The sequence below is a fragment of the Emydura macquarii genome, unplaced genomic scaffold, assembly GCF_026122565.2.
Source record: "Emydura macquarii macquarii isolate MOO-44397 ecotype Brisbane River unplaced genomic scaffold, CSIRO-AGI_Emac_v2 contig_1253, whole genome shotgun sequence".
Taxonomy (NCBI): domain Eukaryota; kingdom Metazoa; phylum Chordata; order Testudines; family Chelidae; genus Emydura; species Emydura macquarii.
The window spans coordinates 92,249,444-92,262,749 of record NW_027131390.1 but is presented as its reverse complement, the minus strand read 5'-3'; the positions used below and the strand labels follow the sequence as shown (position 1 = coordinate 92,262,749).

At 36.1% G+C, this 13,306-nt stretch overlaps 1 protein-coding gene across 1 annotated transcript in view; it reads right to left on the bottom strand.

Annotated features, from left to right (window-relative positions):
* Positions 1-13,306, bottom strand: part of LRP1B (LDL receptor related protein 1B) — a 1,171,881-nt gene that overhangs the window by 320,305 nt on the left and 838,270 nt on the right. Inside the window, 1 exon segment of the mRNA XM_067549510.1 lies at positions 965-1,154. Within this exon segment, the coding sequence (XP_067405611.1) occupies positions 965-1,154 (190 nt within the window).

Sequence of the window (13,306 nt, the reverse complement as noted above, 5' to 3'; positions counted from 1 at the left end):
TTCCATGTGGGCCAGGGGAAGGGTCACAGGACTGTGAATTCAGTGATCCTAACATCTTGTACAAATACAGAGTCGCTACATTTGCTACTGCAATTCAAGAGTTGGAAGAGCTGCTCTGGAATGGACTAGGGGCTGTTTTTAAGTACTGTGCTGGAGCCCAAGATGGGAGAGGTAAATTTTCCTGCTCCAGCCCATACACACTTTACCCATGAAGAGTCTGCTTACTCAGACTTTAGTGGATGACTTGTATTTCACCACAAAAACATATTTCCCCAATATACATAAAGAGTCTAAGATTAGTTACTTACTGAAATGACATCTTTGGCTACTTAGGTTTCCATATGCCATAGGAGAAGTTCATATATATAATGTATGGAGTCGACTCTCAATAGGACATGTGCTCCTAAGATACTTAGCGACTTTTGAAAATTCTACCTCTACAAGCCTAGATTTAGGCACCCATTTACCCTTTGACTAGGACATTCATATGGACTCATCTACTTTGTAAGACAAGAAACTAAGTTTTATTTTAAGACTATAAAATAATTGTGTTTCCATATTTTGCTTAAGCTATTTGAACTGTATATTAGAGAGGTGAACAGCTTAATGGAGAATACTTATCCTTTCTGTTCTACCTTAAATATTTCAGACAGGTTTTCATATTTTTTGAAACAGCAGCTAGAAGGGTTTTTGATGAAGCATAGTAAAAAAAAAAAAAAAAACCAAACATTTGAACTTTATCTGTTATCTTAAAGATTATTTGAATTAAATTATACAATTTAGGATTTCTGGCAATGATTTAAAAAAATAAAAGCATAAAGTTTGGCTCCTGAAACTGTATTTAGGCATCTGCTCGCTCTTCAAAAGTGCCGAGTACTACAGTTTTCACTTAAATGAATGGGAGATGCTTGATCCTCAGCACTTTTGAAACTTCAAAACCCAGTAATATAGTTGTGGTACATACTTTTGGCATTCATCAAGAGCTAATACATGTGGATGATCATCTTCAGACATTGTTATTACTGCTTCCCTGTTGAAAGCCCCTCGTCGTTTCTGGTCAACTGTATGTCTTGTAATAGATTATGTAGTAGAGCTGGTCCAATACAGAGTATCCCAAGCTCTATGATAGGCAAGTCCTTCCACAGAACCTACATCTGATAAATACAATTACAAAGAAAGTAAATTAGTTCTTGCTAGCAAAGAAGGGAAATTTTTTTCTAAATACATACTTGCAGAATAACACAGTTGTTCAGATATTTTAGCTCTTCCCATTTCTCACTTTTTTTATTTCAGCTTTGCACATTGAGATCCAGAGAGATTAAATTATGTATTTTAGGTCACACGGGAAGTTTGTGGTGGAGCTGGTCTTGAAATCCAGATCTCTTGTGTCCCACAGAAGATCATTTTTCCCCTCTACATTGCCATTCCTTTCATATCTTATAGTAACTTTCAAACTAAAAACGCTGACAGTATCTTAAAGTTGATATATATATTCCAAGAAACACTCTCTCTTTCCCATATTTTTTTAAAGTTTCCTATTACTTGGTCACAGGAAATTGTACAGTCTGGCCTAGGAAGTGATGGAACCACAACAGCATAGAAGGGAAGGAAAATAAAGATTAGATTTCTCTAACTTTCCATCTAACTCACAACATCCATGATTGGGAAGAAACCTTACTCTTTCCTTTGTTTACTTATGACCTGATTTTCTGTGCACTCACAATTTCCATTGAAATCTATGGAGTACTTCTAAAAATCAATCCATTAAGTATTTCATCATCAGTTTAAAGAAAATAACATCCAGGAAAACCATAAAACAATAAACAAATATCATCTTCTGCTTAACTTATATGATACAGAACACCTGTAAATTGTTAAATCCATTAATATAATATTTTCAGTACAATAGTGCCAATCATCATATTAAAAATGGGGAACTTGTATGCAACCAATAGTGAAGTGAAAGCAGAGTAAATTCATCTCTTTTGTAATTATATTTATTATTAAACACATCTCAGTACATATGTTCTAAATTTAGACAACCATTTTCATTATTAACTGATTGATTGTTTTCGTATCTGAAAATGTTTAGAAAACCTTTATCATGAAATACATCTTCTTTAATAAGCCATTGTAATATGCTCTTTCATCCTACATGAAAAAATACGAGAAACAAAAACAAATGAAATTAATAGTCAGCTAAGGCACACCTTTAATGATGTCAAGAAAAGATAAATTGCAGACTACTTATTCCAATAAATAAAAGTGACACTAGCAGAAACAGGAGTAATTATTTTTTACCATTGTGTTCACTATCAGAAAGGCAACATAACTGATGCTCTGATTGTTTTATCTATTTAGTGATTAACACAAAGAACAGTTTTAGGCAGAAAGTTAGATGCAACATATTACATTTCTAGATTTTTCTTCAATGGCTCATTTTATAATATGCAGTATTTATTATCTTGATTATTATTGTTTATATTTGGCACTGTGATTTCCTCCTAAAAGTTAGTTAATTTACCTCACCTACACTACTAGTAGTTCATCCACACAAGGCAATAAAACGGTATGTGCTATGAATGTGTCAGTTTCACTGATTCATCCATTATTTTTTTTGAAAGGCTCCAGAAACGATCCTGGCAATTACAGGCCAGAAAGCCTATCTTCAGTACCAAGCAAACTGGTTGAAACTATAATTAAGAAGAGAATTATCATAGATAATAGATGAATACAATATATTGGGGAAGAGTCATCATGGCTATTAGAATTAGGGACCAGGATGCTACAGTGTACTTGGACTTATAGAAAGCCTTTGATCAGGACCCATACAAAAAGGCTCTTAAGCAAAGTAAGCAGTCATGAGATAAGAGGGAAGTCCTTTCATGGTTCAGTAACTAATTAAAAGACAGGAAACAAAGGATGAGAATAAATTGTCAGTTTTCACAGTGGGAAGAGGTAAAATAGCAGGGTCCTCCAAGGATTTATAATGTTCAACATATTCAAAAATGATCTTGAAAATGAGTAAACAGTAAAGTATCAAAATTTGCCAGTGATACAAAATAATTCAAATAGTTAAGTCCAAAACTGACTGTGAATAGTTACAAAGGGATCTCACACAACTGGGTGACTGGGCAAAAAAATGAAATTCAATATTGATAAGTTCAAAGTACTGCACATTGGAAAACATAATCCAACTATACATACAAATAACTGGGGGGGAGGTTCTAAATTAGCTGTTACCCACTCAAGAAAAAGATGTTGTATCATTGTGGATAGTTCTCTGAAAACATCTGCTCAATATGCTGCATCAGTTAAAAAACCTGGAACCTTTAGGAAAGGGATAGATAATAAAACACAAAAATGTCATAATATTACTATATAAATCCCTGGTATGCCCACACCTTGAGTACTGCATGCAGTTTGGGTCACCCCATCTCAAAAAAAGATATATTAGAATTGGATAAAGTACATAGAAGGACAAAAAAAAATCAAGGTTAGGGAACAGCTTCCATATGAGGAAAGTTTAAAAAGACAAGGACCATTTAGCTTAGAAGAGAGACAAATAAGTGGGGATATGATAGTGATCTATAATATCATGAATGGCATGGAAGTGTTATTTACCCCTTCACATAACAGAGAAACCAGGGCTCACGCAATAACATTAATAGGCACAAGGTTTAAAACAAACATAAGGAAGTCCTTCTGCACGCAATGCATAAACAACCTGTGGAACCTATTGCCAGGGAATGTTGTGAAGGCCAAAAGTATAACTGGGTTCAAAAAAGAATTAGATAAATTCTTGGCGGATAGGTCATCAATGGCTATTAGACAAGATGATTATGGATGCAAGCCCAGAGCCATGCTCTATCCCTAAACCTTTAACTGCCAGAAGCTGGTAGTGGATGACAGGGGCTGTATCATTTGATAATTGCCCTGATTTGTTCATTCCCTCTGAAGCATCTGGCACTGGCCACTACTAGAAAATAGAATACTGGGTTAGATGGACCATTAGTCTGAGCAGTATGGCCATTCTTATGTTCTTATTGATCTACTTTTCTGAAATTTCTTCCTCTGACTACCTTTCTCAGAGCTTCCCCTGGTTAAATGTTCACGCCTTGTCAGCAAGGAACCACTTGTATCACTATTGAGATACAATATATGATATTATTCACTTATGATCAATATATTTCCTTGGTTACTGCAGTACATAAAGAAGACATTTCAAGATGTCTTTCATTTATTTTTATAAGGGATACTGACCTCACAGAATACCTTTTTTTTTTTTTTTTTAAACACAAAAAGGCACCAGCTTAAAGAGAAACACATACATACATATATGGATCGTTTTAGGAAATATTACCAAAAAAAGGATAATTAAAAGCCCAGAATTCTATTCATCAGAAGATGTATATAATTAAGATGGATTTTTACTCTTGGGTTTTAGCTACCTAAAACAAGATGAAAAATATTCCATTCTATCCTATGGAATTCCATTCCATTCCATTTAATCTAATAGTGTCTCTACTACTCCTTCCAGGTGACTAGGACCTATTGTTTTATAGACTGGAGGAAGTGCAAGGGCTTTTAAGGAACCACTTGTTATGTTGGTCCTGTCCACCTGACAGAAGATTTCTTCCAAAGCTGTAGCATATCTTTTTTAAACAATATAAATCGAAAATTTAATCCAATCCTCAGGAGAGACAGGATTCAAACATTAGTGAAGACATTACTAAAAGAGAGAAAATTAGAAAGTAAGAAAATTGTTCACTCTTCTGAATAATATCTTCACTAATCTTCACTGATTGGAATGAAACTTGTAATGATAAAAAAGATGGAGCAGGGAAGAGGTGGATTATAGGAGAAAACGACGTAAGAACAATCCATAGAAACCCCACAGGGAAGAGACTACTGATGGAAGAAGCTTCCATCTAAAAGTGATGTCTGAATATACATGAAGGCTGTGCTGGCCTTTGGTGATTGGGTTTCCTGAGGTTTTGTATGCTTCTGCTATAAAACAGCAAATCTATCTGATAAAAGAAGGGAATTTTTACATTTGTATTTTGAGTAAAAGAAAATATGAAATTTATTTATGTAGTACTTATTGCAATTTAATAGGATCCTTTCAAAAGCTATGCTCTTAGGTATAAATTGAGAGATTCCGAATACAGAAATAGACCTTTTCTTGGAGGTAGAGGCAGCTTAGGACCTTGGATATCAAATGTCTCTCCAACCAGTGAAATTAGTATCTCTACAAATTTGTCCTGTATTACCACAGGTTTGGAATCATATATTTTACCCCTAGAGAGGAAGAAACTTAACTAAAATTTCCTGTAAATCATGGATTTTGTGAGTTAGATGGAAAGTTGAAGGAAATCTGATTTTTATTTTCCTTCCCTGGTGTGTGGTTGCAGTTCCATCACCTCCAACCCTCTATTTATTTGAATCTGTGTGATTGGAAACTTTAAAATAATCTGGGATGAAGGAAATTTTTTCTTGGAATATTATATTAATCAACTTTAAGATACTGACAACTTTTTTTGGTTTGAAAATTACTAAGGTAAGATAAGAGATGAATGGCAGTGCAGAGAAAAAGAATGATCTTCTGTTTAACGGTAGTGGGACACAGGAGATGTAGATTTCAAGCCCAGCTCCACTACAATTTTCCTGTGCGACCTAAGATACATGACTTAATTTCTTTGGATCTCAATGTATGAAGTGGGAATAAAATATATCCTTTATCTCATTCCTTATTCTGCTTTGAATACATAGATGGCAGGTCTCTATAACACTTGGCATAATAAGGCCTTGATTTTGGTTGAACGTTCTAGGTGCCACCACAACACAAACAATGAATAATACAATAAATTACTCTGTCAGAAAAAAGTTCAGACTAACAGCTTTGCTTCTCTAAATGTTTAGCTCTATTAGCTACCATTAGTAACATTACACTGATATGGAATCTAGCTGGAATCAGAGCCGTCCCTAGGGTACAGCAAATTGGGGCAACTGCCCTGGGCCCTGCGTTTGGGGGACCCCACACTTCAACATCACAAGAGTTGCAAAGTCCCGCACTAAGAAAGAGCAGAAATACATCCGAAAACACGACCAAACCCACCCAATTTTTTTTACTGCAACAAAGATGGCGGATTTTGCATTTCCAGCTCATGTCACTTGGAGCTGGAAGCCAGAAATTCAAGAAGCAACCCATCCCAAAACACACAAAAATGGCCTGTGATGTTAAGGGAGGCCCACAGTGTGATTTGCCCCTGGCCCCGCACCACCCTAGGGATGGCCCTGGCTGGAATAGGTGGAGTTGCTTTTGAGAGGTTTAGGTTTTTTTTTTTATTCCAGAGAGATTCCAGAGACTACCCCTGAAAGTTCTCACATAAGGGAACAGATCTTTCTGTCTGCTAATGTTCCTTAACTGATCACTTGATTATTCCCTTTTATAGAGGAATACTCCAGTTGTCATCAGTGCAATGGGCATAGCTGCAGTAACTTTCTGTACAGATGCTCCAGAGCTAATGGGATTATCCATTAAAGCTATAGGTAGCCAGTACCAAAGAGAAAAGCCTCAAGACTTCTCTACATTACAACAGGGACCAGCCCTGCAGCCAGGTGGCCTCAGGATTGTGGGATGGGCACAAATGTAGCTTGAAGTAACCTTTGTGCCTGTCCTGCCCTACCCACATAAAATCTAAGTAGATAATCTGCAACTCAGAATAGGAGCCTATGGATTTTGATCTACAAAAATGTAATGTAGTACAATTATTTATCATATAAATGTTATTCAAGAGTTAGAACAAAGACTCCTGGAAAGCTATGCCATGGTGTCATCTATGGAAACGTGCTATCTGTTCTAACATAAGACAAAGACTACAGTTGGTGAAAAAAATCTTACCATGTTTGCAAAAGATATAATTTAATTGGTGAAGAACCAAAGATATAATGATGAGTTCATGTTTAATATAAACAAGGGCAGATTTCATATAGTTTTAACAGAAAACAATGAAAGAAAAATCAATAAAAAGATGACACCAAGAGACCATTACCAAAAGGATTTCAAACAAAAAGATAATCATATGTGGGGAAGAAAAAAGTCCCAAAGAAATCTTAGCAGCTGAATCTCCTACTAACATATCCTGTAATCAACCTCCAGGGAAGTTTTCTAGAACCTGAGAAAACATCACAACGTTAGGCAGACAAAAAGTTAATCTGACAATTTTGTAGGAGATAATTATATTTACAAAAGCACCACAAAGGGAGTTAGCTAAATAATTATTTTTTGCTTCCCTCAATAATAATCAAGCACTCACACATGGAGGAATCCAATACGTTTGACTTAAAGACAAGAAATAGAAATTATTTATAGACAGAAAAGTTGTCTTAGCTACAGATCAATACCAAACATATCTGGTGAACCTTATAAGTAACAAAGACTGCAGTCTATTGTTACTTGATGAAATAAAAGGTGAATGGTGACAAATAAGGAAATTATTCAGGTTTTTACCTATGAAATGGAATGCCCTCTCATGACAAGCATAAAGCTGTCACACCTTTTAAAAGTTCAGTCCATTAAGTGCAAATGAGGTGTTTTTAAGACAGTCATATGAGATCTGGATTAGTCAAGCATTGATAAAAATATTCATGTAAAATGCAAAGTATTAACTTTGTATCTAATAAGTGGCCAGTATTAAGTGAATAAATATTAACTATTACATTACAATAAGCTTTTTCTTTTAAATCACATTATTCTTTCATCTTTAGCATGCAGACAGAAGCCATGTCAGTATTATAGTGCTGGGACTGACCCCGAGGAAATGATTTGATACATTGGTATTGCCAGTGTCACAAAGGGAGACAGATTGTCTATGGATCACTGAGCTCTCTAACCATTTAATGTTTTGCATGTTAAAACTAAAACTTTCAACTCCACTTTGAAATTATCAGGAACACTGGTGTTCTAATGATTAGCCATTACAAGATTGTAATGAATTTGTGCTATATTAATTTACCATACATATTTTAAGGTTTATTCCATAGCACAACCATATTTTCTTTTGGAAATTTTTTTTTATCTTTTTTTATTTTTATTTTTTATCTGTTATTCACTCATTTTGAAAAGTGCAAGAAAATATCTAGTTGGTCCATTGAACACTGCAATTTGGGGAGTCAAAACCAAAATCTTTCAACAGGATGAAAATTAGGGGATTTGTTGTTTCACTTTCATATATATTCACACTACCTTATACTGTTCTGAGTTAGTAAAGCATACAGAAACTGGAAATGAAAAGAAATGCATTTGTTTCACTGACACATTGAATTAAAACATTGATGGCATTAGATGCCTACAGTACTGGTTAAATTTATTTTACCCATGAAGCAACAGTTTATGATTTTCAAATGAATAGTACACTTAAATGAAGGAAACATTAATACAATATGATATTAATATACAAATCCTCACATTATTCACCGGCTACTGACATTCTGAATTAAATCAGTAATGGGGTGTATAACTGATTAAATATCTACACAACAGAAAGCAACAGCTTATGATTTACAAAGGCAATGGTAGAGTGATCACATCATTATGTTGCCAAACACCATCTATCACTTTTACTGAATCTAACGAAGATGGATCACATCCCACAGATGAGATGTGGGCTATAAATATTGTCATGCTGCTCTTCATCTGACTTTCCTAGCAAACAGATGAGCAACAAATCAGTATTTGAAGTACACTTATTAGAGATCACTTGTTATTCAGCATGGGTGGGAGGCAGGAGAATATTGCTGAAACTATCTAAATGATTCTAACTTGTGAGATTTGGTAAAGCTTCTCACTATTTCTGAGAAAAGTAAGTTTCTAGCTCATCTCATTTACTATTTAAAATTCTGCAGGAAGATTAAATTCAAAACATTACCATTTTTTGTACTTTTGTACTTTAGGATTAGGTCTGATCAACAAACTTTTTTGTATTATTCCACATTCTAAGCCACCTCCATTTGTTCAATCACACAGCACATTGTAAGGCAAGAAATGATACTATGCAGCTATATAATGTAAAATATTGCTTTGTAAATACTGAAAGAGAGCAAATGTCATAAAAACTGAGCACAAACAACATGCTTATACCAAAACTTCTGAGGATGTTTTAATAGTGCCTACCGTTAATCACCTGCTTGAATCCTCATTTGGCTTTCACAATTTACTTTTTTGGAAACAGTTTGTCAATTGCTTGAATAGCCCAATCATAGGATACCAGACTGCTTTCTGATTATATACGCAGATTATTTTATTGTAATAGACAACAGGTGGTCACTGTTTTATGTCTGAGGTGAAGATGTTGCCTCAATAGCAATAAAACATTTGAAGAGATGGCTTAACAGTTCACACATGTTACTAATTTCACAATCAGAACTTTAATTAATTCTTTACCCTTCCATTATGCTCCTCAGGTAGCCATAAAGCAGGAAGTCATTCCTGGCAGAAAGTAAAATTCTAAAGAGACAACAGGAAAGTGTAATGAATTAATGAATGAATAGCATTTTATCTTGAAACTAGAGGCTGATTTGATTACTTAATTGTTTCTCTCTTCAATCAGCTGCAAAATGGGGCCATTTTGTCAGGATTTCTTTTAAACCCAAACTATCTCAAATTTGGCACAACCAAATGTAATTAGTATGTACCAACTACACCACTTTTTTATTTTTGCTTATGAAAAATGCAGATAGAAATGATGTCATAAAGAACTAAGTTTGTGAATGTGATTTCTAGAGCTGTGCAATGAGACATCATGTTATATGCCATGTTACATTAATAGTCTTCCAAATGCTGGTGTAGTAAACTTTCTGATCATACATCATAAATATAGTCTTCAGGGTTCTGCATAGCAACAACCAGCTTATTTTCATTTCATTTCATGTTACTTCAAGGAGTGAATAATTCTAAGACCCATGGAAGCAACTTGTTCACAGAAGCTGTATCTTTTATCCAGTGCACTGTATTTAAGATAGATATATAAACACTGATGTTACAAAGTCTTTGTGGCACATGGCAAAACAGAAAGTTAAGGACTAATTGCCAGTTTACTTATCTTTATTTATATAAAGATCATGTTTTAAGATAATAAAATATTTTTATTGGCAAAATTATGCCTCTTCAGGGGCATTGATGTAAGAATGGAGGTAATGCACTGCATCAGAGTGACACTGTCTGGAGGGAATTGGACCATTATAAGGCATGTGCGATGCTGGCTGGATTAGGGGAACCATTTATGATATTATTTAACATCAATATTTCATAATTACAATAATTCATATGAGATATGCCATGTCAGGTACTGCTAGGAAGGTTATAATTTGCTAAGTATGATATTGTTTATGTGTGTGTGTCATATTTTTATTGAGAGTTATGGATATGTTTGATGTATCTGTATTTCAACTTGTGCTATGTTTCTGGGCGACACCCCAGACAGGATAGTTGCGGCACTAGCCTGCTTAATGGCCCATTAAGGAAACTCACAGGTACAATAGGCCCAAGGAGAGAAGCCGGGGTTATACCTGATGAGTCACCAGGATGTACCCATGTGACCTTGGACTCCATCTTACTTCTGTAAATTTCCACAAGCAGCATAGCAAAGGCTAAGGGATATAAAAGGCAGCTGCACCACATCTATTTTGTCTTCAGTCAGTCTTTAGTCTACAGCATTAATCTACCTCTTGATCTGCTCATGTACAACTGAAGCTGTGAAACAAAGGATTGAGACCCATCCAGGTACTGGATGTACGCCAAAGGGACTATACAAGCCTGCAAACACCACAATTCTACTGGAAACTTGATATATATGGACTTTCAAATTGTATGTATCTGATTGCTTTAATCATTTAACATTTCTCTTAGAGTTTGTTTCTTTCCTTCTAAAATAAACCTTTAATTTTAGTGACTTAAGGATTGGCTGGCAGCGTGGTATTTTGGTAAGATCCAAACTTATGATTTGATAATGTTGCTGACTCTTTGGGGTCAGGAGAACCTTTTTGGTAAAGAATATAGAATTTTAAATAACATCTCTTTACTGGAGCTAGTGGCTGATTGGGAGTCAGAGACTGAAATGCAGCAAAGGGGGCTCTGTATATTTTGTTTTAGCTTCTTGATAACCAGTGTGGGGAATCAGAAGCATTGTTCATGGCTGGTTGGGAAGTCTGACTTCAGTTTCACCCACCAGAGCTGGAAGAATCTGCTCTTCTTTTGCAGCCTGTCCTGATCTTCGCATTTCCAGGTGGTCTACCCTAGGTACGGATGGGTCACAGCATGATACCTACAAAGCCACTGGAAGAGCATGGTAAGAGGTTGCTCTTGCTATATTTTTTAAAAGGTTTTGCCTATATTCCTCACAACTCTGATTCCTGGTATGTAAGAGAGGGTTAGATCAACTTGCAGTACCAGCAGTGCTGACTAGATTCTACATGGCTTCTTCTTGTACAGGTGTGGTGAAGGGGAAGGATAAAAGTTTCATTTACATTGTATTTAAGCCATCTTGCTATTGAAGATGTTGAAACTTTTTTTCTCCTTTACTTTGGCATTATACTGTATAAGGAAGGCATTTGAATAAGGATGCTTTTCTTTTAGTTAGATTTTAACTGGCCTGTATGCCCTATTTCTCTTTTAGACTGACTGAGGAAGAAGGAAAGATCAACAATTTCTCAAGAGCAATGCAATGGAAATCACAATTGGTTTTAGGGATAAATGCAGGATCCAGACAAAATAACACCTTGTCTTCACAAAATGTACCATATTGACATTTCATATAAAGTGCTGACAGACAGAACAGAAGAAATGACCACTGCAAAGTATACCTAAAAGGAAATTATACACAGACCCTCTTGGAGAATGGCTCAAAGAGTGGTCTTCTTAGAGCTTCCAGGAGTAGATTCAACTTCCAGGGGCTACTCTGTAGATCTTCTGTAGGTTGATTAAGGTTATAGTATTGTAGGATTCTTTTAATACGGAAAAATCAGGAAAATATGTTTAGGATTGTTTATTTTTATGTATGGTTGCAATGACAGACATTTTTGCAGTGTTAAGCTTTAAGGCTTAGCTAGAGAATAGGAGCCGCTAACAGGGGAGTTTTGCGAGGGAGTTGATGGGGGAGTGAAGGGCTAGATACACTTTATTAGCAATCTTAAAACGAAACACAATAAACACCCCCTGATAAAAACAAAACAACAATAAAGGAAAGAGCTGCAGGAGTAAAAAGAAAATTCAGGTAGAAATCCAGCAATAGAGGGGGGGGGCTATCCAGTATATTGCACTGAATGCAACCCTATGGGTGAGTGGTGTGTGTGTGCATTCAGTGCAAGGAGCTCCTGGCCCTCAGAAACTGTGTATGGGGCTTTGGAAACCAGAGTGACTGAACAGAAGGAGCTAAGGGAGAAAGAGAGGTACATAGATGAGACCTTCTGGGACACAGTAGAATGGTCCCAACCTCTGGTCTGACAACTTCTGTACCATTAAGGAGGATGAAAGTCTCAGGGAAAGATAACATCAAACTGGATTGGGGAAAATGATCCCATAGTTGGGACACCTCCTTCAGATGATATAATGGTATCCTCTCGACTGAGGACGCTTCTCCATAATAACTGGAGTTCCCTCCGCTGAAGAGAGAAGTAATCATAATGGGGGATTTGATCATTAGAAACATAGATAGCTGGATTTGTGATGACCTGGAGAACCGCATGGTGACTTGCTAGCTGGGTGCAAAGGTTGCGGATCTCTCAAGACATCTAGACAGACTTATGTGTAGTGCTGGGAGGAGCTGGTGGTTGTGGTACACGTAGGTACCAATGACATAAGGAAAGATAGGAGACAGGTTCTGGAGGCCAAATTTAGGCTGCTAGGTAAAAAATTTAAGTTCAGGACCTCCATGGTAGCATTCTCTGAAATGCTTTCAGTTCCACGCACAGGATGAGTTAGACAGGCAGAACTGCAGGATCTCAATTTATGGATGAAACAGTGGTGTAGGGAGAAGGCGTTTTGATTGATTAGGATCTGTGGAACCTTTTGGGAACGGGGGAGCCTATTCAGGAAGATTGGACTCCACCTAAACCAATATGGAACCACATTGCGGGCACATAAAAATTAAAAAGGTAGTAGAGCAGTTTTTAAACTAATGGCTGGAAGAAAGATGACAGGTGAGGTGGAGCATGTGGTTCAGACAGAGACATCCCTAGGGGAGGATCTATTAATAGAGATTCTCTACATTCTAGTAAGGATGAGAGAATGGAAGATAATAAAATATGG